The sequence below is a fragment of the Ranitomeya imitator genome, chromosome 2 (assembly GCF_032444005.1).
Source record: "Ranitomeya imitator isolate aRanImi1 chromosome 2, aRanImi1.pri, whole genome shotgun sequence".
NCBI classification, from domain to species: Eukaryota; Metazoa; Chordata; class Amphibia; order Anura; family Dendrobatidae; genus Ranitomeya; species Ranitomeya imitator.
The window spans coordinates 80,994,874-81,019,786 of record NC_091283.1 but is presented as its reverse complement, the minus strand read 5'-3'; the positions used below and the strand labels follow the sequence as shown (position 1 = coordinate 81,019,786).

Sequence of the window (24,913 nt, the reverse complement as noted above, 5' to 3'; positions counted from 1 at the left end):
ATGAGATCTGCTGATATGCGTTTCGCAGAGGAATACTAGATTTGCCTTTATGATGCTATGAGGAGTACTAATTACAGCGCAAGTGGAGATAAAACATAACTTTTACTAGAACTATATAAAAGTATAAATCAAAAGAAAAAAGTCACCCAAAAGTGATATAAAAACACAAGGGGTAATGTCTCAACAAAGAGACACAGCAACAGGAGACCCCTAAAAGGATTCCAAAGACACCACCTGCAAAGATGCTTGCAGATGAAAGGCAGACCAATATATGATTCATGCAATAGCTGTCAGAAACAATTACAAATGGATCATGAAGCAATAGTACATATATTTGGTTGCATGTAAAATGGACACAAACATGACACCTGTACCACGGTGTTAACAGTAAGAGTTAAGGTAAAGAAAATGGAACATTCTCACCAACTCCAGGATACATAGGCAGGAGACCCGTAAGACCTTTTGTTCAGGCGATAGACCGGGATGTAATGAAGGGAACTGGCAATACCCTGTCATTCCCTATGGGGCTAACAGTAGTCTAACCCCCAAAAACTCCTGCCCTTACAAAACTCCTGCCCTTAGCATAGGGGGTGGCAACAACTTATGTCTCCCTTTTGAGCACTTATCTCTAGAATCAAGCAGGTCCCCTGATGATTGGCTTGAAGGAAACCCGTCGGGACTGACCACAGGGAGAGTGCAGGGCATGCTGGTGCAGGGGTAGCTGTGGACTGCCCTTGTAAGGGCAGGAGTTTTTGGGGGTTAGACTACTGTTAGCCCCATAGGGAATGACAGGGTATTGCCAGTTCCCTTCATTACATCCCGGTCTATCGCCTGAACAAAAGGTCTTACGGGTCTCCTGCCTATGTATCCTGGAGTTGGTGAGAATGTTCCATTTTCTTTACCTTAACTCTTACTGTTAACACCGTGGTACAGGTGTCATGTTTGTGTCCATTTTACATGCAACCAAATATATGTACTATTGCTTCATGATCCATTTGTAATTGTTTCTGACAGCTATTGCATGAATCATATATTGGTCTGCCTTTCATCTGCAAGCATCTTTGCAGGTGGTGTCTTTGGAATCCTTTTAGGGGTCTCCTGTTGCTGTGTCTCTTTGTTGAGACATTACCCCTTGTGTTTTTATATCACTTTTGGGTGACTTTTTTCTTTTGATTTATACTTTTATATAGTTCTAGTAAAAGTTATGTTTTATCTCCACTTGCGCTGTAATTAGTATTCATTGTTCTAGTGGGTATATCTGTGCTGTTTATCCACATCCAGATTTTTTTGCTTTTCTTTGATGCTATGAGGAGCCATATACTGCAGAAGGGATATGATGTATTTCTGCTATCACTCTGAGTTACTCCGACCTTCCCACAAATGAAGCCAGGATGCAACCTGTATCAAGATCACTGGAATTAGCACAGCAGCAGTGGATGAGGGAGGTGATTCTGCAGGAGGCAGTGACCTGGCACCTGTGTGATAAATGCAGGAGCGGACTGTGGTTAGGAAAGACAATACTGTAAGTGTTTCTGCTATCACTCTGAGTTACTCCGACCTTCCCACAAATAAAGCCAGGATGCAACCTGTATCAAGATCACTGGAATTAGCACAGCAGCAGTGGATGAGGGAGGTGATTCTGCAGGAGGCAGTGACCTGGCACCTGTGTGATAAATGCAGGAGTGGACTGTGGGAAGGAAAGATAATAATGTGAGTGTTTCTGCTATCACTCTGAGTTACTCCGACCGTTTCATTAATGAAGCCAGGATGCAACCTGCATCAAGATCACTGGAATTAGCACAGCAGCAGTGGAGGAGGGTGGTGATTCTGCAGGAGGCAGTGACTTGGCACCTGTGTGATAAAGGCAGGAGCGGACAGTGGGTAGGAAAGATAATAATGTGAGTGTTTCTGCTATCACTCTTGAGTTACTCCGGCCTTCCCATAAATGAAGCCAGGATGCAACCTGTATCAAGATCACTAGAATTAGCACAGCAGCAGCGGATGAAAGAGGTGATTCTGCAGGAGGCAGTGACCTGGCATCTGTGTGATAAATGCAGGAGCGCAGCACTGTGGCTAGTAAAGATAATAATGTGAGTGTTTCTGCTATCACTCTGAGTTACTCTGATCTTCCCACAAATTAAGCCAGGATGCAACCTGTGTCAAGATCACTGGAATTAGTGTAGCAGCAGTGGATGAGGGAGGTGATTCTGCAGGAGGCAGTGACTTGGCACCTGTGTGATAAATGCAGGAGCGAACTGTGAGTAGGAAAGATAATAATGTGAGTGTTTCTGCTATCACTCTGAGTTACTCCGACCTTCCCACAAATGAAGCCAGGATGCAACCTGTATCAAGATCACTGGAATTAGCACAGCAGCAGTGGATGAGGGAGGTGATTCTGCAGGAAGCAGTGACCTGGCACCTGTGGGATAAATGCAGGAGCGGACTGTGGGTAGTAAAGATAATAACTGGAGTTATCAGTGGATTAGAAGAAAACACATTTTACCGTACTTTTAAATATTTGCAGTAGGCTACGTTCCCACGATGAGCTTTTGGTGAGTTTTTGATGTTGCACCATTTTTGTACCAGGTCACTTGAATTTTTTTTTTATTAAATACACAGCATAAAAAACTATGGGACCATAGCCCAAGAGTGAAGTAGCGCACATCGATCTGTCAAGTTGATCACTGTTGCCATTTTGCATGCTTCTGTGAAAGTTGGCTAATTTCTTTTATTAATGTTGATCACACCATTTATATTACGTTGATATTTCTTTGATATCACTGTTTCTGTTTTAAGTGCATGCTTATTATATTTTTTCTTAAAGTTATTTATGTGGTCTTTTTCTCCAGATGCATTATTGATGGGTCTAAATTATTATTTCTTTTTTTCACATTTTTGTTATTCCACTTACAAAGAAAATTTAATTTTTATGAAACTTGATCTCAGACTATGATAAATCACAGTTTATTTTTCTAAGCTGAAAAATATCTTCTTGAAAAGAAAAACGATATAAACACTGTACGGAAATTTATATAGCTAATAAATATATGTATATATATATTTCCATACGGTGTATTTAAACTCATCACCTACACAGTGAAGGCAGCCATTTTTGTGGATTCACCATTAAAGGGGATTTGTCACTAGCTGTCTGCCACTCAATCAAAAAAAGCAGCATATTGTTTGGACAGAGACCCTGATTCTAGTGATGTGTCACTTACTGGGCAGCTTTGTATAATTTTATCAGCAGGAAATTATCACTAGAGCACCAGTTTACCTGCTTCGAGGAAGTCTTCCATATTCATGACCACTGTATAACCTTGACCCCAACAGTGATTGGTTGCTTTCTATGTATCCTGTGCATAGGCAGAAAGCTGCCAATCAGTGGTGTGGGTGGTGGTATGCAGGGTTTTACGTACAAAAAAAGCTAGATCTGCAGCAGATAAATCAGTGATTTGGAATCAGGGTCTCTGCCCCTATGTCATGCTGCTGCTCTCAGATGGGGTGACGAAAACATGGTGACAGATTCCCTTCGATTTTGAAATGAACTGGTCATATTACATTCTTAAAGAGGATCTATCATCAGCTTTCACAATAAAAACTGCATCCATTATTAAATAGGTATACCAGACCTGGTGAGGCTGGTGTATTTACTTTGAAATATCATCTCAGAATGGGAGTATAAAATGTATAAAAATATTTAGATTAACACAGAGCGATTCTTCTATCTGTAATGTGGCTCTGTACAAAGTCTGTGACAACACATGGAGAACATACAGCCCCATAACGAGGAATCCCATGGACCTCCTTTGCCTCCATGGAGACTCTGTCCCCATGTATTGGCTGTGTGAACAAGATCCTAGGTTTCATTCAGACCTCCATTTTTATTGGGGATGCAAGAAAAAATTTACTGTTTTTCATCGGTGGTTGGATACGATTTTCATTTATTTCTTTAGCCTGTGTCCATTTTCCCATCAGTGTGGCGTCTATGTTTCTCATGCACAGTACTGTGTAATGGAAAACAATTCAGGCGTCTTGTACCCATTAAATAGCAGAAATGGACATATCTCTCACTTAATTTTGGGGGGACACTTGTACAAGCAAACAACCCACAACCACTAAGGGCACGTCTTCTATCTGTGAAAACCATGGATGGAACACATGGAACAGGCATGAAACACTGATTGAGGCCTACGCCTTTATAGGGGTTGGTCGGCCTTAGGCTACAAGTCTGCAGTCAATCAATATGTCTGCACACTTGTAAATCCTTACATCACGCGCACTGCAAGCTGTGATGATGTGCCGGTGCCTGGAGAGCATGAGCAAAAGTATGTGATTTGCATACATGTAGTCACATGCCGACTAGACTTGCTGAATGGAGGTGTATTGAGTGAGGCAGAACAAGTCTAGTTTGATTGTGGCCAAAAGTACCTTCTCTAGTCTCTTAGTCGGAGAATCCTCACAGTGCGCAGTGCGTGCAATGCGAGGATTCACAAGTCTGCAGTCACAGACTGACTGCAGACTTGTAGCCTTAGTCCAGACAACCCTTTTTCTATGCGGCGCTCCTACTGTGGGCTCCCATACACAATTCAAGTTATAAATCTGTTAATTGCAGCGATATACTGATGAACAACCAAGATGCACCAGGTCACTCTGCAAAATGGCTGCTTCAATTGTGTGATGATAATACCTACACAATAAATATAGTACACCAAATACAAAAAGTAGAAAATGCGCTCAGGAGTGGAACTACTTCTTGAACCGCCAGGATCTAGATTGCTAGGGAGCCGAAGTACCGGTTCCAGTATATACAGGTGCATCTCACAAAATTAGAATATCATCAATAACTAATTTATTTCAGTTCTTCAATACAAAAAGTGAAACTCATATATTATAGAGTCATTACAACCAGAGTGATCTATTTCAAGTGTTTATTTTTGTTAATGTTGATGATTATGGCTTACAGCCAGTGAAAACCCAAAAGTCATTATCTCAGTAAATTAGAATACTTTATAACACCAGCTTGAAAAATGATTTTAAAAACTGAAATGTTGGCCTACTGAAATGTATGTTCAGTTAATGCACTTGGTCAGGGCTCCTTTGACATCAGTTACTGTATCAATGCCGCGTGGCATGGAGGCGATCAGCCTGTGGCACTGCTGAGGTGTTATGGAAGCCCAGGTTGCTTTGATAGCAGCCTTCAGCTCATCTGCATTGTTGGGTCTGGAGTCTAATCTTCTCCTTGCAATACCCCATAGAGAATGGGTTAAGGGCAGGCGAGTTTGCTGCCAATCAAGCACAGTGATACTGTTGTTTTTAAACCAGGTATTGGTACTTTTGGCAGTGTGGACAGGTAACAAGTCCTGCTGGAGAATGAAATTTCCATCTCCAAAATAGATCTGTGTTTTATCAAGACGTTGGTCTTGCTAAAACACAGTGGACCTACACCAGCAGATGACATGGCTCCCCAAACCATCACTGATTGTGGATACTTCACACTAGACCTTGGAAATCATGGTCCCAGAGTCTGGAGGAAGAGTGGAGAGGCCACAATCCAAGCTGCTGGAGGTCTAGTGTGAAGTCTCCACAATCAGTGATGGTTTGGGGAGCCATGTCATCTGCTGGTGTAGGTCCACTGTGTTTTATCAAGACCAAAGTCAGTGCAGCCGTCTACCAGGAAATTTTAGAGCACTTCATGCTTCCCTCTGCCTACAAGCTTTTTGGAGATGGAAATTTCATTCTCCAGCAGGACTTGGCACCTGTCCACACTGACAAAAGTACCAATACCTGGTTAAAAAACAACTGTGTCCTTGTGCTTGATTGGCAGCAAACTTGCCTGACCTTAACCTCATAGAGAATCTATGGGGTATTGTCAAGAGGAAAATGAGAGACACCAGACTCAACAATGCAGATGAGCTGAAGGCTGCTATCAAAGTAACCTGGGCTTCCATAACCCCTCAGCAGTGCCACAGGCTGATCACCTCCATGCCGCATTAATGCAGTAATTGATGCAAAAGGAGCCCCGACCAAGTATTGAGTGCATTTACTGATCATACACTTCAGTCGGCCAACATTTCAGATTTTAAAATCATTTTTCAAGCTGGTGTTATAAAGTATTCTAATTTACTGAGATAATGACTTTTGGGTTTTCATTGGCTGTAAGTCATAATCATCAACATTAACAGAAATAAACACTTGAAATAGATCACTCTGTAATGACTCTATATAATATGAGTTTCACTTTTTGTATTGAAGAACTGAAATAAATTAACTTTTTGATGACCTGATTTTGTGAGATGCACCTGTAGTTCCGCAACTGATCGCCCCTCTTACTTTTCACACATCTGGTATTTAAAAAAAAAAATCTTTTTTGGGGGGTTAAAACTTGAAGGGTTGTTGTTTTCAGGGGAAATAGCTAATCACATATTATCTGAGAAAGTATGAGCTTCTCCTATTCGGCTCTAACTCCAGTTCATTTTGTTATGTGGTGACCACAGTTCTGGATGACGCTCCCCCTGGCACACAGGAGTACATTATGTTACGGCAAGATTCCATCCAGTCCGTGGATTTAAAGAAAAAAGAGTCCCCCTTTCGTGCTAAATGTCACGAAATCTTCTGCTGCCCTCTGAAGCAAGTGCACCTCAAAGAAAACACAGAGCCGGAAGGTTTGTGCACCCTGGATCCATGTTATGTTCGTTTCCCCTCTTCCCCCCTTTTTCTTTCTACTGTCCGTGTCCCGTGCTGTACATCCCCTCCCCCGGCCTGTGTCAGGAATGACGCGGGGAACATAATGCGCTTCATATCATATCCCCCTGCTTGCCTGTTAGTGTCTTCTACAGTCAGGGACACTGTATGATATTAAGCATGTCTACGCATTATACCGAGAGAAGAATGACAAGGTGCAATATGACTTGGCTTTCCCCAGATAGAACTGTTTTGTTTTTTTATTATCCATGCAGTCCGCATCATCACACTGCCCTTTTTTGGCTGCTAAATTTGCTTGCTCTTTTGAACGGCATTATCCCTCATGTTTTCTTCTGAAGTAATGCAACTTGTTGGAAGTATGGCACCTGTAAAGAAATGATCCTCCCCTCCCCATAAGGCTTCTGCATCGGCTGCAATAATTGCAAGATTAGCATTAGCTCCAAAGCCAGCCAGAGGAATGTGTATGCACGCTGGACATGAACGATTGCATGCCAAAGACCTGTGCATCTTAAAGGAGACTGTTCTTGTTTGTTTCTTTTCAGGCACTATAAAGGTTTGGATTCATTTCTTACTATTCCGTAGACTGTTTATACCTGATACAGCTGTATATAGATGACGTTCCATGCAAATGCATGTACAAACTACAAGTATTACATGACTTTACTGTTTATTTCACTTTTTGCTGATCTTTGTTTCCTGATTGTGGTAGACCATGTTTCCTAGCTGTGTCCGGGCGCCTGCATTACAGAACTAATGGGGCTCATAGCATAAATCCTAATTGGGGCCCACCTACACACAAAAAAAAGTAATAGTCTACGGTTAACAGAAGAAAATATCTCACTTTGCAGCCCTTACATAGTACAGTAATTTTGCCCTTATTGAAGCCCCGTAGTGTTCCATGCACTCATACCCCCTTCATGGCCCCCATATGGCCCCTATAAAGTATGATGCCCAAAAATATGCACCCAAAACACATCAAGACACAGTAAAAGTGAATTCCTCCACAGTCTGCTCCACACATACCCTATAGTACTATCACCGTAAAGTATAATACTCCCATAGTGACCCCCAACTCAGTATGATGGCCCTGACACAGCCCTCCATACAATATGATGGTTCCCACATGGCTTTCCATACAGTATAGTGGCCCTCACAGCCATCCACACAGTATGATGGTCCCTGTACAACCTTCCGTACTGTATGATAGCCTTAACACATTATAAGGGCCCTCCATACAGTATAGTGGCCCTCACAGCCCACCACACAGTATGATGGTCCCTGTACAACTTTCCGTACTGTATGATAGCCTGCACACTTTATAAAGGCCCTCCATACAGTATAGTGGCCCTCACAGCCCTCCACACAGTGTGATGGTCCCTGTACATCCTTCTTTACTGTAGGATAGCCTTAACACATTATAAGGGCCCTTCATACAGTATAGTGGCCCTCACAGCCCTCCACTCAGTATGATGGTCCTCGTACAACCTTCCATATTGTATAGCCTTCACACATTATAATGGCCCTCCATACAGTATAGTGTCCCTCACAGCCCTCCACACAGTATGATGGTCCCTTTACAACTTTCCGTACTGTATGACTGCACACAGTATAAAGGCTCTCCATACAGTATAGTGGCCCTCACAGCCCTCCACACAGTATGATGGTCCCTGTACAACCTTCTGTACTGTATGATAGTCTGCACACATTATAAAGGCCCTCCATACAGTATAGTGGCCCTCACAGCCCTCCACACAGTACGATGGTCCCTGTACAACCTTCTGTACTGTATGATAGTCTGCACACATTATAAAGGCCCTCCATACAGTATAGTGTCCCTCACAGCCCTCCACACAGTATGATGGTCCCTTTACAACTTTCCGTACTGTATGACTGCACACAGTATAAAGGCTCTCCATACAGTATAGTGGCCCTCACAGCCCTCCACACAGTATGATGGTCCCTGTACAACCTTCTGTACTGTATGATAGCCTGCACACATTATAAAGGCCCTCCATACAGTATAGTAGCCCTCACAGCCCTCCACACAGTATGATGATCCCTACAAAACTTTCCGTACTGTATGATAGCCTGCACACATTATAATTGCCCTCCATTCAGTATAGTGGCCCTCACAGCTCTCCACACAGTATGATATCCCTGTACAACCTTCTTTACTGTATGATAGCCTGCACACATTATAAAGGCCCTCCATACAGTTTAGTGGCCCTTCACACAGTATAATGGTCCCTGTACATTCTTCTTTACTGTATGATAGCCTGCACACATTATAAAGGCCCTCCATACCGTATAGTGGCCCTCACAGCCCTCCACTCAGTATGATGGTCCCTGTACAACCTTCTGTACTGTATGATAGCCTTAACACATTATAAGGGCCCTCCATACAGTATAGTGGCCCTCACAGCCCTCCACACAGTATGATATCCCTGAACAACCTTCTTTACTGTATGGTAGCCTGCACACCTTATAAAGGCCCTCCATACAGTTTAGTGGCCCTCACATCCCTCCACACAGTATGATGGTCCCTGTACAACCTTTTTTACTGTATGATAGCCTGCACACATTATAAAGGCTCTCCATACAGTATAGTGGCCCTCACAGCCCTCCACACAGTATGATCGTCCCTGTACAACCTTCTTTACTGTATGAAAGCCTGCACACATTATAAAGGTCCTCCATACCGTATAGTGGCCCTCACAACCCTCCACACAGTATGATGGTCCCTGTACAACCTTTTTTACTGTATGATAGCCTGCACACATTGTAAAGGCTCTCCATACAGTATAGTGGCCCTCACAGCCCTCCACACAGTATGATCGTCCCTGTACAACCTTCTTTACTGTATGAAAGCCTGCACACATTATAAAGGTCCTCCATACCGTATAGTGGCCCTCACAACCCTCCACACAGTATGATGGTCCCTGTACAACCTTCTTTACTGTATGATAGCCTGCACACATTATACAGGCCCTCCATACAGTATAGTGGCCCTCACAGCCCTCCACACAGTATGATGGTCCATGTACAACTTTCCGTACTGTATGATAGCCTGCACACATTATAAAGTTCCTCCATACAGTATAGTGGCCCTCACAACCCACCACACAGTTTGACGGTCCCTGTACAACCCTCCATACTGTATGATAGCCATCACACATTATAATGGCCCTCCATACAGTTTAGTGGCCCTCACAACCTTCCACATAATATGATAGCTCTCACCAACCCTCCACACTGTATAATAGCCCGCATACATTATAATACCCCCACTGGCCCTCCAAACAGTATAATAGCACCTACACAACTCTCCACACAGTATAATGTCCCCCTTCTTTGATATATATGTGTATATATATATATATATATATATATATATATATATATATATATATATATATATATGTATATATATATATAACCACCCAGTGGCTATTATGTGAATTGCAGCCTGTCAAGGGTTTTACTGGCATGTAGCGATAATCCATTGGATTCCTATCTTGAGAAATGTAGCCATTACCAAAATTTACTGAAAGTTAAAGGTGAAAACATTTGTCATATGGGTCATAAAATGTCACAGAGGCCTGTTAAAGGTTTCCTGTCCTTATTCAGACAACTGGGAGCATTAGATTATACATAAAATCACACACAATCTAAATATAGTATGCAATACAATATGAAGAATATACTGGAACAATAGAGACCGAGAGGGGACTGGATGCCATAGAGCAGGGGAAGGCAACTTTGGTGAAGTAGAAATCTATAACAATGACACCGAAAATATTCTTGACATTTCTGCTCCTTTGATGCTCCACTGAAGCACTGTTGATCACTGAGAATTTTTGCTTTGAGATCCCCACCGATCACTAAACCACATGAGCTTAGCTTATCCATGAGAGTGTGCACAGTGTTCTATAGGCTCCATCATGCGGGTGATCGAACCGAAGCTATGCGCTTCTGCCCCCTGGTTGGAGCAATGGATGAAAGTCCTGATTCTGTGACCCCCTACTGCGCAGAAGGGCAACAATGTGTCAAGCATGTTATAAACATTTCATTGCACTGTAATTGCCACAGTGCAAGATGGATGCAGCATTATTTAGTTACACATTCATGGGTCCCGTCGGGGCTTATCCCCTGTAAAATGGGATTGGATGTATGCGCCGACAGAGCCATAGACTATAATGGTTCCAGCAGAGCGAACGTGCACTCTCTGTAGTGCATCACTTTGAGCGTGTACACCTACTGAAGGCAGACACCCAGTCGTAGTAGACGATGTCTGAGTGTCCGCCTGCGGTAGGTATATAGAATAGTGATGAGCGAGTATGCTCAATACTTGAGATTTCCAAGAATGCACAGGTGTTCTCCGAGTATCTTGGGCGTGCTCGTGGATTATGTTTTTATCTCCGCAGCTGCATAATTTGCGGCTGATAGACAGCCTGATTACATGTGGTGATTCCCTAACAGGCAATCCATGCATCTATTCAGGCTGTCTAACAGCCATGCATAATGCAGCTGCGGAGACACAAAAATAATCTACGAGAATGCCCAAGATACTTGGAGAACACCCGAGCATGTTCGGAAAACCCGAGGACCAAGCACACTCGCTCCTCACTATTCTATATACCTACCGCAGGTGGACACTCAGACATCGTCTACTACAACTGGGTGTCTGCATTCAGTAGGTCTACACCAGCATTTCCCAAACTCCAGTCCTCACGGACCCCATGGGTCATGTTTTCAGGATTTCCATAGTGTTGCACAGGTGAGACAATTCCTGATGCCTTGGTGATACTTCCACAATACTAAGGAAATCCTGAAAACATGCCCCGTGGGGTCCGTGAGGACTGGAGTTTGGGAAATGCTGGTGTAGACCTACTGAATGCAGACACCCAGTCGTAGTGGACGATGTCTGAGTGTCCGCCTGCGGTAGGTATATAGAATAGTGATGAGCGAGTATGCTCAATACTCGAGATTTCCAAGCATGCTCGGGTGCTCTCTGAGTATCTTGGGCGTGCTTGTGGAGTATGTTTTTATCTCTGCAGCTGCATAATTTGCGGCTGATAGACAGCCTGATTACATGTGGTGATTCCCTAACAGGCAATCCATGCATGTATTCAGGCTGTCTAACAGCCATGCATAATGCAGCTGCGGAGACACAAAAATAATCTACGAGAATGCCCAAGATACTTGGAGAACACCCGAGCATGTTCGGAAAACCCGAGGACCAAGCACGCTCGCTCCTCACTATTCTATATACCTACCGCAGGAGGACACTCAGACATCATCTACTACGACTGGGTGTCTGCCTTCAGTAGGTCTACACCAGCATTTCCCAAACTCCAGTCCTCACGGATCCCACGGGGCATGTTTTCAGGATTTCCATAGTGTTGCACAGGTGAGACAATTCCTGATGCCTTGGTGATACTTCCACCATACTAAGGAAATCCTGAAAACATGACCCGTGGGGCCCGTGAGGACTGGAGTTTGGGAAACACTGGTCTAGACGCTCAAGGTGATGCACTACAGAGAGCGGACGTTGACTCTGTCGGCACCATTATAGGCGCATACTTCCGAATTCCGTTTTGCAGGGGGATTTGGACCTAAGCCCTGAGGAGGCCACCGAACATGTGCCGGAATGCAGTGTGAATGCGCCCTAACTGTTCTCTGTACCAAACACACAACTAAAGGATATTATGACCTATAAGTACATTTATCATTATTAAATAAAATATTAATCAAAAAATGTCTCTCCCTCGTCAACCTTCCTCACCCAACAGCTGTTAGAAAGCTCGTAGTGCAGCCTCAACAAACTTTCATTAACTTTTAGCATTACTTGTGAGGGCCCTGCTAAACAGAACATTTAGATCAATACATGTCTCCTAAAGCCCCCTTTATTCATGGTATGGGGCTTAGTAATCATTTGTCCTACTGTGAACATCGGCTTCTGCTGCAGACAGTTGTCTTACAGCCAGACATGGGAACGTGAAGAGGATGCGTCACGGCTGAGTTCCTGAGACATGCTGAAGACATTTCAATGAAGGGAGGAATTGCAAAGATATTTCTCAGTTTTCTGTGTTTAGTGTTTCCTTAGGTGGAGCTGGATAGTTGGTGTAATGCAGACATCAGAGCCATGTGCACAGATGCTATAAGGAGGCCCATAGAGGCACGCATGGCACGGTATTGTAGAAGAGCCGCTAGGAACACTTGTGTAATATGGCAGAGTACTCTTTCTGTTGGCTTTTTCAAATATTAAGTTGGAGTCACATAGCGGTAGAGTAAAGCCCCATAGACTAGAATGTGAGCTGTGCAACAGTCCTGGAAAGATTGGAGCTTGCACAGTCAGTTATAATATGGCCTTGTGCACAGAAAAGGGCCCCTGGGCAAGAGCAGTATAAGGCCATTTTCCTGTCCAGTAGCTCATAGAAAACACATGAGATTTAACGTAGATAAATGTAGAGTAATTCACCTAGGACAGAGTAATCCTACTGCTGTACATACATTAAATGGGAGTATACTCAGGACTACAGATCAGGAGAAGGACTTGAGTATTCTGGTTACAAGTAAGCTGAGTAGCAGCACTCAATGTCAGGCAGAGGCCGCAAAAGCAAACAAGATTTTAGGATGCATAAAAAAAGAGAAAATCCTGTCATCCCAACATATTGTTACCCCTTTATAAATAATTTATAAGGGTCACATCCAGGATATTCAGACGTTACAGTCAGTTCAAAGGTGGGCAACTAGATTATCACAAGGCCTCTCATATGATGAAAGGTTGGAAAAATTGGGTTTGTTTGGGTTAGAAAAAAGAGGCCTCAGAGGAGATCTCATTTACATGACTTATTCCTTCCAAAGACCGTACTAAGGACCAGGGGGCGCTCATTACAGGTTAAAGAAAGGTGATACCAGCAGCTAAATAGGAAAGGGTTCTTTACAGTTAGAGCTGTGAGAATGTGGATTATCGACCACAAGAGGTAGTAATGGCAGACACTATAACAGCCTTTAAAGAAGGACTATACACATGATACTCGGGATTATAGATAATTTAGTGACAAAATGTTCAGTTGGTGGAGAAAGGTTGAACCTGATGGACCTCGGTCTTTTTCAACCTATGTAACTATGATAATGCACAATTCCACATATTTTGATGATGGAAATGGACCCTCTTACCTCTTCAGCCAGTTGCCCGGGTTGCCCCAATGTTATGTCCGCCCCTGGCCTTGTCCATGACTGTAATCAGACAGGGCTTTAATAATCCAGACCATGTACAGTGGTTTGCTCTTCTAGATACAGTGAGGGCCTCTAGCGTTCCTCACTTGTTCCATATGCTCATCATTCTGATTTATGGCATTGGGAGTACATTATAGTTTGTACCTACTGAGTCATGTGTCAGAGTTGTCCCCATATTTGTAAAATTTAAAGTTAATTCTAAGTGGAAAATCATTACGTGACAAGGGGTTAAGTGATCGTAAAATACATTAACATTGTACAGATTATGGGGGGTCACATTTAATGGCTGAAATTAAAAGCTGGCACATAATTTTCAGACATCAGCAGACACAAGAAAAGAAATCATCATATAATATTATTAACCCTTTATATACTGATCAATCAATAAGGAATTTCACAATATTTGTAAATGAAATTTTCTGGATATTTTTTGGAGATAGTATTTTATTATTAATTGGAAAGATTATTGGCAGAAAAATAATTAACTAAATTATGCTTCAGACAATTGTAAGTCAAGCATTGCAGTTCATATCTACAATTTAAATAATCCTGACAATCAAGAAACATATTTTATGGATTTAAAGGGACGGTCCCAACAGTAAAAACATTTAAAAATGATTAATTAAAGAGTGAGTACATTGATGTAAATAGTACAGTGCCACCTAGTGGACAAAAAGAATATCAACGTGCGTGTCCACTTGAGCTGAGCGCAGGTAGACACTGTTCCATGTTCACATTACAGCGACCTATATTGACAGATTCTACCCTGCTTGTCATGAAATAACCAGAGCATTAGCACAGAGTATACAACAAATCTGGAAAATAGGCTTTCCAAGGAGTGACATGATTGACTTGTGAGCAAGCAAGAACTATTTCTTTTCAGAGCTTCTGAATACATCATATAATTATTATGTTGCAAGCTGGAAGCGAAAATGTCAACAGGATTTTGATTAGTACAGGCATTGTCATGTTGCCACTTTTACACTGATTAAAATCATACCTCGGGTGAAGAAATCAGTCATGTGGTTCTTGTGTAATCCACGTCAGAAGTTTTCAGTTAATGAGATGCCTGTGCTTTGAGTCTCTGTAACCACATCAACATGGCAATGCCTGTAGTTTACTTAGAAAAATCCTGCTGACAGATTTTAGTTAAGGCTTTCATAGGGTAAAGGAGACTGGGGATCTCACTGGGACTATTGTGGCTGCCAGAGGGGGAAGAAGATAAGTAAACATACTGGGGACTATATTAACAGTTGCCTGAGGGGAAAGAGATGGGTTTGAAACTTATTGTGAACAGTATTTTCAGCTGTCAGATAGGAAAGGAGAATATCTAGGAACTTAAAAAAGATTATATTTTTTGATGCCAGAAGGGGAAGGAGACCATGAATTTTATTGAGGTCTAAATTTATGGCTGCTAGAGAGCAAAGAAGACTAAGAATCTTACATTGGACTAAATTCACAGTTTCTAGAGGGAGAAAGGGAGGAACTGTGCTTTATGCTGTCAGAGGGGAAAGTAGACTGACTGGGGAGCTTACTAAGGACTATGTTTTGAACCTGAGAATGGCCATTACACAGTGTACGGACTTGTACTGTTTCACCTCTGTTCAATGTCTACATCACGCTGTCAGTTTAGCTAAAATCAGCTAGCTGATTGTCGGGGTTGCCAGCTGTTTGGCCCCCATCAATGTGTTAAATCAATGATCTATTCTTAGGATAGGTTATCAATATCTCAAGCCTGAAAAAACGTTCTCATCATAGATATAACCAATCTAAAAGTCTTTGTCAGGGGTTTACTCCTGCTTCTACAAAATAACGTACTTTCTGCCCAATAGTTGAAATAGTGCTGCAGATTTTTAGAAGAGCTAGAAAATGTTTGGCACAGGCCATTTCTAGCGACAAGGTCCCATTACTGATGAAGCGTTGGTGACCCGTCCTGAACACCCACCTTTTCTTTCCTCTGATATTCCCATTTTATATTTTGTGATGGAGGTTCCCTATTAAAAACCACTAATAATTTTATTTTAGACACTTTACTTACCTGCAGTTTTACAGTTAAAAAATCAATGTGGTTTCTCCAAGTGTTTTCCCTGGATCTCAGCAATGCTGTAGTATAAATCGCTGCGGTACAGAAATGACTATCTTGTAGATGGATGTTAACGGGACATTACAGCAGGTAGAAATGTTAGATTGCTGGTGGTCTGATGACTGAAACCTCCACCGAGTGAGAATTGAGGGGGACTTTGTATGGAGCAGTGGTCTACAATTATACTCTAAGGGATGGGAATAGCTAAGTGAGAATGTTGGGACCCCTGGATTATTGCACTCTTTTTTTATCATGTATACGGGGAAGATGCCATGAAGAGCCCCCAGTTCTGCAAATAAATAGGCATTGTCAACTAACTCCAGCAAAAACTGAATTTCCATTTAAAGAGATTCTCCGTATTTGGGGTCAATTTTCTTGTTCTTAGAGGACCTGTCACTAAGTCAAATGCAACCAGCTTTTTGCACCTATTTTATTCTCAGTGCTTCCTACAGTATTCCATTTTTTTCAGTCATGTCGGCACAGTTACAGCGCTACCTAACAACAGGTTCTGCACTGATACACAGCAGAGCTGTCAGTCAAAGTGCCGGGGGCGTGCCTAGAGATGCCACCTGAAGTGCAGTGGGTGGTGACTGTGTTATGATCCGGTGACCTAGGAGCTGCATGAGAACTTTCACTGGAGAAAGTGGCCACTATACTGACCACAATCCTGGACTTAACACCGCAACTAGAAGTAGCCGTGGAGTGTACCTAACACACCTAGACACCTCGTCACAGCCGGAGAACTAAATACCACTAAAGATGGAAATAGGAATACTATCTTGCCTCAGAGAAAATCCCCAAAGGATAGACAGCCCCGCACAAATATTGGCGGTGAGTCGGAGAGGAAAAAACATACACAGGCAGAAAAACAGGATTAGCACAGGAGGCCACTCTAGCTAGACAGGACAGGATAGGACAGAGTTCTGTGCGGTCAGTATAAAAACCCTTCAAAACATCCACAGCAGAATATACAAAAACTTCCTACATCTTTACTAAAAGATGTAGGAGCGTAAATCTGCAACTCCAGTGAATCCTACAATCAGAGCAGGAATAAAACTGAAACAAGCACACTGGCAGTGTGCCACAGAAACAAAAACCAAACACTTATCTTTGCTGAAATAAGCAGCGAGCAGGAGAAGCCAGAAAGTGATCCAACACTTCACAAGGAACATTGAACACTAGCAAGGGCTAAAGGATCCTGCCCACTTAAATATCCCAGTCAGAATTGTAATCATCCGATACACCTGGCCAGGTCTGTGACTCAGAGACAACTGCATTCCCACCTATAACCACCGGAGGGAACCCAAGAGCAGAATTCACAACATGACTGTAGCCGAAATGAATGGCTAAATGTTGGCACTTCCCCATAAGTACAGGAGCCATTTTGTTCCATCTGGGTACATTTCTAAAGTTATTAACTTGTATATTAACCCTATATCTGTAGGATAATAATGGTATCCAATCTGAAAGGTTCCCTATAAATAAAAAAAGGTGGGCAACTCCTTTACTGCACAGGCCCTGACTTATCTTCTTCTTCAGAATTCTAGCTGTGTACCGGACGCACGGCGGCTTCCTCGGCAGCACTGCGTTTTTCTTGTTGATTTCTTCTCACTGATAGAATGCTAAATTATCAGCCGTCATCCAATATCACTCGACACCCACAGCGCCTTCTGACGGTCCATTGCGTCCACGAGGACAAACACTGCATTATTATGATTATGCCCTCAGAGATATTAAAACCCATTTATCTCCTGTCATTAGGACCATCTGGACTCTGTTTTTATGCTGCGGTAACATGATAACCAGTAAGAGGTTTTTGAAGAGGAATATAGTTAATCTAATCACATAGTACTCAGGATTCTTACATTGTGTTCCTACAATGACAGGCGGATCATTGCCCCTCAGTCCTCCATTGTATAGTAAATGTCTTGTGACAACAATTTAAATTTTCGGAGAAAAGTAGACTTACATCTTATATTTGCCCATTGTTGTAAAAATAGTAAATTCTGTCCCTCTTCCAAAGCAAGTCCTTCAAGGAACCTTCACTTTTCAGTAGTCATCTCATTAACTTCCCAGGTAGGATTACAATGACACCTATATATCCAAATACACCATTGACGGTAGGTGTAGGTGCTCACAGCTCACCTCCTCCCCTTCCTGCGCAATGACCTCTGTGCACCATTTTGAGATATTTTGATAGTCATATCTTTTCTTCTTACTTCATAGAGAACTCTCATAAAATAGGCTGTTGGGAATCCAGTAGCCATAGATTACCGACATGGCCACTTGCCCTGGCCCTGTGAGTCTATTCACACCAGCTCTACTATCTCTAATAATAAGATTATGGATCCAATTGGATGAACACATAGGTGGGCTGCGATGCTGGAGTAAATTTATCCACCGTCCACAGGGCAACAGCAGCTGTTTTTCTTCATGCCTATTTAGGAATTGTATAGGTCACAACTCCATCAGGTGAGCGAAAGCCAGCACTCTCCTACTCTCCCTCCATAGGACATCACACTATTGTGCGCTCCGTTTCCGTCTTCTAGATTAAATAATGAGATTACTCGCAGTAATCTCATTATGACCACAGGTAGGATTGCATTGACAGATAACACTTCTATGCAATCTTCTGATATTTCATAGAGGTCTGTCAGTAAAATGTTTAGGTGGTAATCCGGTACCAAAATAACAGCTAGGAATACAGATATAAATGGACCTAGTAAAGGGTCAACCATTACTAGTTGATGGTTTTCGTAGTAGAGGAGGACACTATCACATTGACCAGGTTGCTGCCGTAAATGAGAAGCTTTTTGGGTTCGAAAATGGTTCTTTATTGTCCCAATACATTTATTCACCAGACTGGTGCCTTTCTCAAGGTAAAAATAACAAATATCATAGTTGACGGTTACAGCTCACCTCCTCCATCTTCTGCACTATTCCCCTTGCACAAGACATTGAGAATGCCTAGAAAACGCTCTCATTTAAGTCATTGAAATGTTATCTGCACATGGGTATGACTGATGGACAGCAACAACATATAGGTACAACGGGAGGATAAAAGGATAAAGGAAGAGAAAGGCCCTATTGGTAGGGAGCGACAGATGAAATACCACCTGACTCCAACCTGTGCCTTTCCCTAACCTCCCCTTAACGCCCTATGCGGGTCCTTCCCCCCTCCATCACGTGCCTCATCCCTGGCTATCACCTCTGCTAACCCTAACCGATGCACTGGCCAGCAAAGATTCTAGCCTTGCCAATGCTGATGTTATAATACAGGAGGAGATACAAACAAGGGACTGACAGAAAGGATACAACTCGGCTCAGAATCTGCTCCTAAGCTCCACAGCAGCAGAGTAAGCAGAACCAGGTAAACAGGACTCCAACATCGGCTGCAGCACAGTCACAGGAGAGCTCCACACACCTCGCTGGTCTGCATAGATGAAACTCTATAACCGACGATCAGCTGACGGGTTATTTGACTATTTAAAGGGAAGTGGGAGTAGTTACCAACCAACATCAGTTGACTAACCTAAATGATGCTGCCAGCAAGAGACTGACATTAACACTAGCTTGACCAAAGGTAAAGAAACTACATTTAAATACCAGCAGACCCAGAGCCCCCACAAATCCCTTAATGATTAGTGACACGTCTACATTTTTGTTTCCTACAGCCCATGTGGCTCCTGTAAATCATATCTAAAAATGACCATCCTTAAAATCCTTAAAAAGATGACCATCCTTAAAATCATTTATAGAAAATAGAATAAAAAAATATACAATTAAAAACCAAAAACAAATGAGATAAAATAATATGTATCTGGTTTCAATAGTAAAATAAAATCTGAATAATAAATTTCTTTTAAGCTGTTATTCACCATAGAGCTCGGAGGCACTTGACCTTTAACCTTGAAGGATTAAGGTAAGAGTAAGAATATTGGACTATTTCCCTATTTTGGTGATCAGATCAGTTTCTGTAAATCATATATCCATTTTATCATGTGTCAAGCGTAGTGAAGCTACTGATTGCATGAATATCTATAAACGCCCCGTTAGCTTAAAGGAGAGCGCAGAGCACCAGCGGTTTTATCTCTGCTGTGATGGTGTTGGTGTCCGAAATGTCTCTCTGTCACCACATGGATATTACTCTCTGTGACAAATACAAGAACTGTCCTTTTAGTAATCAAGGTTATCTCACATTCAGAAATAAATGAAGGTCAAATGTTTTCCGAAAGCCTTCATGCGCGTACAGATAACTGTAACATGACATCGTACCCTCTATTGGAATGCGATGAACAATCGACCTTATTATTATTATAGTGGCTCAGGAAGTCTTTTAAAAGTCATCCCCTATTATAAAACATTTAAACCCACTACAAAGAAGCTCATTGTCCTTTCGCAATCCCCCCATGCAATATACGGTAACTTAATTCTTCAAAATTAGAGTTTAGCCCCCATAATGACATAGTGACCCTCAGTCCATATTTGTTCAGATATTTAATCAAAAGTACATGGAAATATAACATTCTTTGCAATATATGTTATTTGAGAAAAATACCTTTTCTCCTCTTTCTCAAGATCCTGGCTGCCCATAATGGTCTAAGAAGAGGTAAAGGAAAAGTAACTGTGCTTCTGGAGGGGGGAAGTGTTGTGAATTCCGCTCTTGGGCTCCCTCCGGTGGTTTTAAGTGGAATGGCTGCTCCTTGGATTTAGCAGTCTGCAGCTGCTTCCACTGATTGTCTTTCTGCTCGGCTATTTATGCCAGGCTCTTCCCTCATCCAGTGCCACTTGTCTATGGTTCCTGGTTGGATTCACATCTTTGCTTGGATTTCCCTGATATCCTGACCAGTTCAGCAAAGATAAGTCCTTGCTTTGCTCTTTTCTGTCCACACGTTGTGGACTTATTCGTTCTGTGCATTCTATGTTTTGTCCAGCTTATCAGTATGGATTAATTCAGTTAAGCTGGAAGCTCTGGGAAGCAGAGTTACCCTCCACACCTTTAGTCAGGTGTGGAGATTTTTGTAAACTCTGTGTGGATTTTTGTAGTTTTTAATACTGACCGCACAGTATTCTATCCTGTCCTATCTATCTAGCTAGACTGGCCTCCTGTGCTACATCCTGGTTTCATTCTGTGTATGTCTTTTCCCTCTCCACTCACAGTCATTACTTGTGGGGGGCTATCTATCCTTTGGGGATTTTCTCTGAGGCAAGATAGTTTTCCTGTTTCTATCTTTAGGGGTAGTTAATTCACAGGCTGTGACGAGGTGCCTAGGGAGTGACAGGAGCATCCCACGGCTACTTCTAGTGTTGTGTTGAGCTTAGGGACTGCGGTCAGTACAGGTTCCACCTCCTTCAGAGCTCGTCCCATGTTGCTCCTAAACCACCAGTTCATAACAGGGAAGAGACAGATGCACAGAGACCGCGCTTTCTTGTGTTTTTTTTTTTTCACTTCAGTGCTGGTGTTACAGTTACACTGCTGCATATTTGATGCAAAACTTTTACTTAATGTCCAAAAAATTCACATTGTGCTTATATTCACATTCAGAATATAAAGCCAACTGTAGCTATTTTTTTACCTTAATAGGGAAGTCCATAAATGAACAGTCAAATGTAAAATGTTGCACAAAGACATCCTAGAATTCTCTAGAGATGCCTCTGTGAGCTGGTATCAGACCCCAGACAGATTCAAGGTTTTCGAGGGTGATGTGCCCTGAAACATTTCATTTATATGTGAATGTCTCCATGCTAATATCAGCTACCAGCGTCGCAATTTTGGACTATCTACAGCATTTGACCTAAGGGATCCCACATTTGGGTATTTCCTTTTTGTGATCACAGCTACACTGCTCAGTACTGTTGTATAATGTCATCCCTGCTGCTGAAGTTTTTGGGGGAGTACTACAGAGAAAGGGGGAGTAGAACCTCCTCTTTTTATGTGCTATATACATGGGAGACATCATAGAGGCTAGGCTTCACAGAAAGGTATAGATGGAGCCTGCAGTGGAGAAAACTGATGGGGTCTTGGCACAGTGAAAAGCCAACTTCATGGACATTTTTTAAAAATTATTGACATTTTGCTAATAAACCATGGAAATATAGCACCAATATGCATGGTACTGAGTGGTTTTGCTGTGCAACGTACAGTTCTTGGCTCTATTGCCTGATGTTGACATCTTAGGATCACGGCAGAGGGAACAATGACACATAATCGAATTGGTGGATTGATAGACTAATTTGAGTCCAAATTTAGTTTCTACTAAAAATACATTTGCAACATTGAATGAAGAGACTTAATACTGCACTGACAGGGAAAGCAACTTGTTAATCTCGGGAAGGAAAGCTTATAAGCGGCATTTCATTAGCTCTTCCGTACAGCTGTTTACCTTGGCAGCACGCGAACATGTAATTGATATGTAGGTATTTATTAATAAACCCTTAAAAACACGCAAAGTGTCAATTACATACATTGCCATATATATGGGAAACTTTCTTCATAGGCGTAACCTAAAGCTTGAATGCAAAAACATTGAGCTAGTCCCCATATACCATGTGGCATTGATAATACCGTTGTGTAAGTGATGGATAGGCCAACCGCTCCTCTAAGGCATCGGGGGCAGGGGAAAACTGATGGCAAGAAATCATAGAAAAAAAAAATCAAATTTACTCTTTGATTTTGTAAAGGATCTCTGAAAAACAAGCCCTGAAATGTGTTTGGTTCTTATGACCAATTTCTTGACCAGTTTTTATAAATCTCCCGTTTCTACTTGGGCTGATCGTCCGGTCATCCTTACTCTTGTGTGTTGTGAGCCTTCACCAGGGATTTTGTAGTTTTAAAGATGACAATATATTAATCAGCACTGCACTCTTCAGAGTAAAAAATACTGAAAAACTGATCGAACCCAGACAAATACTATAAAATATCATGGCGTACGTTGGTGATCACTTCAATGAGTCAAGACACAGAGTCATCACAGTTTCACGGAATTGGGAAAATAATGTCACTTATTTTCCTCATTTATTTCCAGGTTGTTTACCAAGCACAGCTTTGTACCCCTGATGGTGAAAACGCCTGGCGCCCATTAACTTGAATAGGACTGAGCTGCACCAAAGCTGCAGACACAGCCACTACAAGGTGTACAAGCTGTATATACAGTAGTATACAAGTATTTGACATAGTGCTTGTCTGAGCAGTACAGCCTCTTCACCCGGCTGAAAGTCAGACCCCCACCTATCTGATATTGATGACCTATTTGAAGAATAGGGCAATGACATTAAAATCCCCAAAATCCCTTTAAAGGTATGTGTGCAGTTTAGAGTTGAAACGCAATGTTTTTGAGAAGATTTGAGATTTGGAGAAGGATTTGAAGATGGTCAGCTCAGTTTCTGCTCCTCCAAAAACTCTGCATGCATAGCCTAAGAATAGGGGAAGGAAACAAGTCATTTAAAAAAATGTATTTCTTTGTAAACTATAATGCACAGGTTGCAATTGTGTCCCTTTTTTGGCACATTGATTTCTGTGCTGACTTGTCACACAACCTGAAGGATTTCCTAGTGTCAGTAAAGTGAATGAGAATCCGGAAGTCTCGTGCAAACGTTGCTTATTTTTCCTTGCAGATTTGCAGCACATGTCAATTCTTTCACCGGTTTTGCTGCAGATTTCACCAATACCAAATGAATGGGAAAACATCAGTAAGAAAAACACATGTAAAAACCGCTGCAAAATGTGCCTATTTTGTACAACTTTTTTCCTGCCAAGAGAGGCTGAAATTACTGCTGCAAATACTTAACATGTGCACATACCCCAATATTGTCCTAGGATGGGGGTCTTGCCATGGGTGCCGAGTACCAGGTGAGGCACCGACAAGCTACTTTGACTTTAGCCAAGTTTTTTAGATTTTGGGCTAGGGAAGCAAACTGAACCTTTTGTCACAATACAAACTATCTATACCTCTGCCCCCCACAGTTCAAATTTAAAATTAATAATAAAAAATAAAATTTTCAAAGAAGAAGAATCTAAATCTATCTAATAATTACTATAAAGCAAGACACTTAGCAGAACAATGCAAAGTGAAATCAGCTCTCACTTTGATGGTTATTTTCACGTTTTCATATCAGAAATGTATAACTGGACGGAACTTAGTGCTGATGTTTACATTGACTAAAATGTTTCCAAGTCTTTTACTGGAAAATGGAATTCCCCTTTAAATATCTGCTGTGCCTATAAATAAAGCAAAGAAAACTGTGAGGGGAAGAATCTGCCCTCTAACATAAAGTAAGAAATGCTTAGAATTTATGAATATTGTAAATCTAATACTAGGGCTAGCTTGTACAGAGCAGGACAACGCAGGGGAGGTCAGACCATGCAGTGATGATTTAAGGCTTGTTAACCCATATTTCTGCATTCATATGACCTAAAACAGCATCAGAATTTCATACAAGTCCTAAAGATAGATAAAGAAAATGAAACTACAAATGATTCAAAAATATTAGAATTTATCATTTTTTTCATGATTAAAAGTCACGTGTCTATGAGTGGCAAAATTACCGTATATGAGCCTTTGCTTTCAGTATCTTGAACAGCAATAGTGATGTTTGAACATGCTTGGATAAGGTGTTACTGCCATGCTCGTGTGCTAACCTAGTGTCTTCAGAATGTTCGAATAATATGTCCGAGTCCCCGCGGCTGCATGTCTCTCGGCTGTTAGACATCCGCAGCACATGCAGGGATTGTCTGTTTGTTAGGTTATAACGGTGTGTGTTGTGATTGTCTAACAGCATCGAGACAAGCCGCGGAGGCTCGGACATATCTTTCGAGCATGCCGAAGACAATCAGCAAACGAGCGTGCTCAGATAGCACCTTATGCGAGTAAATTGGCTACTCGG

General features: G+C 42.0%; 1 protein-coding gene across 9 annotated transcripts in view; it reads left to right on the top strand.

Annotated features, from left to right (window-relative positions):
* The window catches only part of FGF13 (fibroblast growth factor 13), a 614,209-nt gene that overhangs the window by 366,178 nt on the left and 223,118 nt on the right, over positions 1-24,913 (top strand). For 5 of the 9 annotated variants that reach the window (XM_069747014.1, XM_069747012.1, XM_069747013.1 and 2 more), the window contains exon 3: positions 6,498-6,665. The exons of the other annotated variants lie outside the window; for them this stretch is intronic. In XM_069747014.1, the coding sequence (XP_069603115.1) occupies positions 6,498-6,665 (168 nt within the window). The remainder of the gene's footprint in view (positions 1-6,497; positions 6,666-24,913) is intronic. 9 annotated transcript variants of the gene reach the window in all.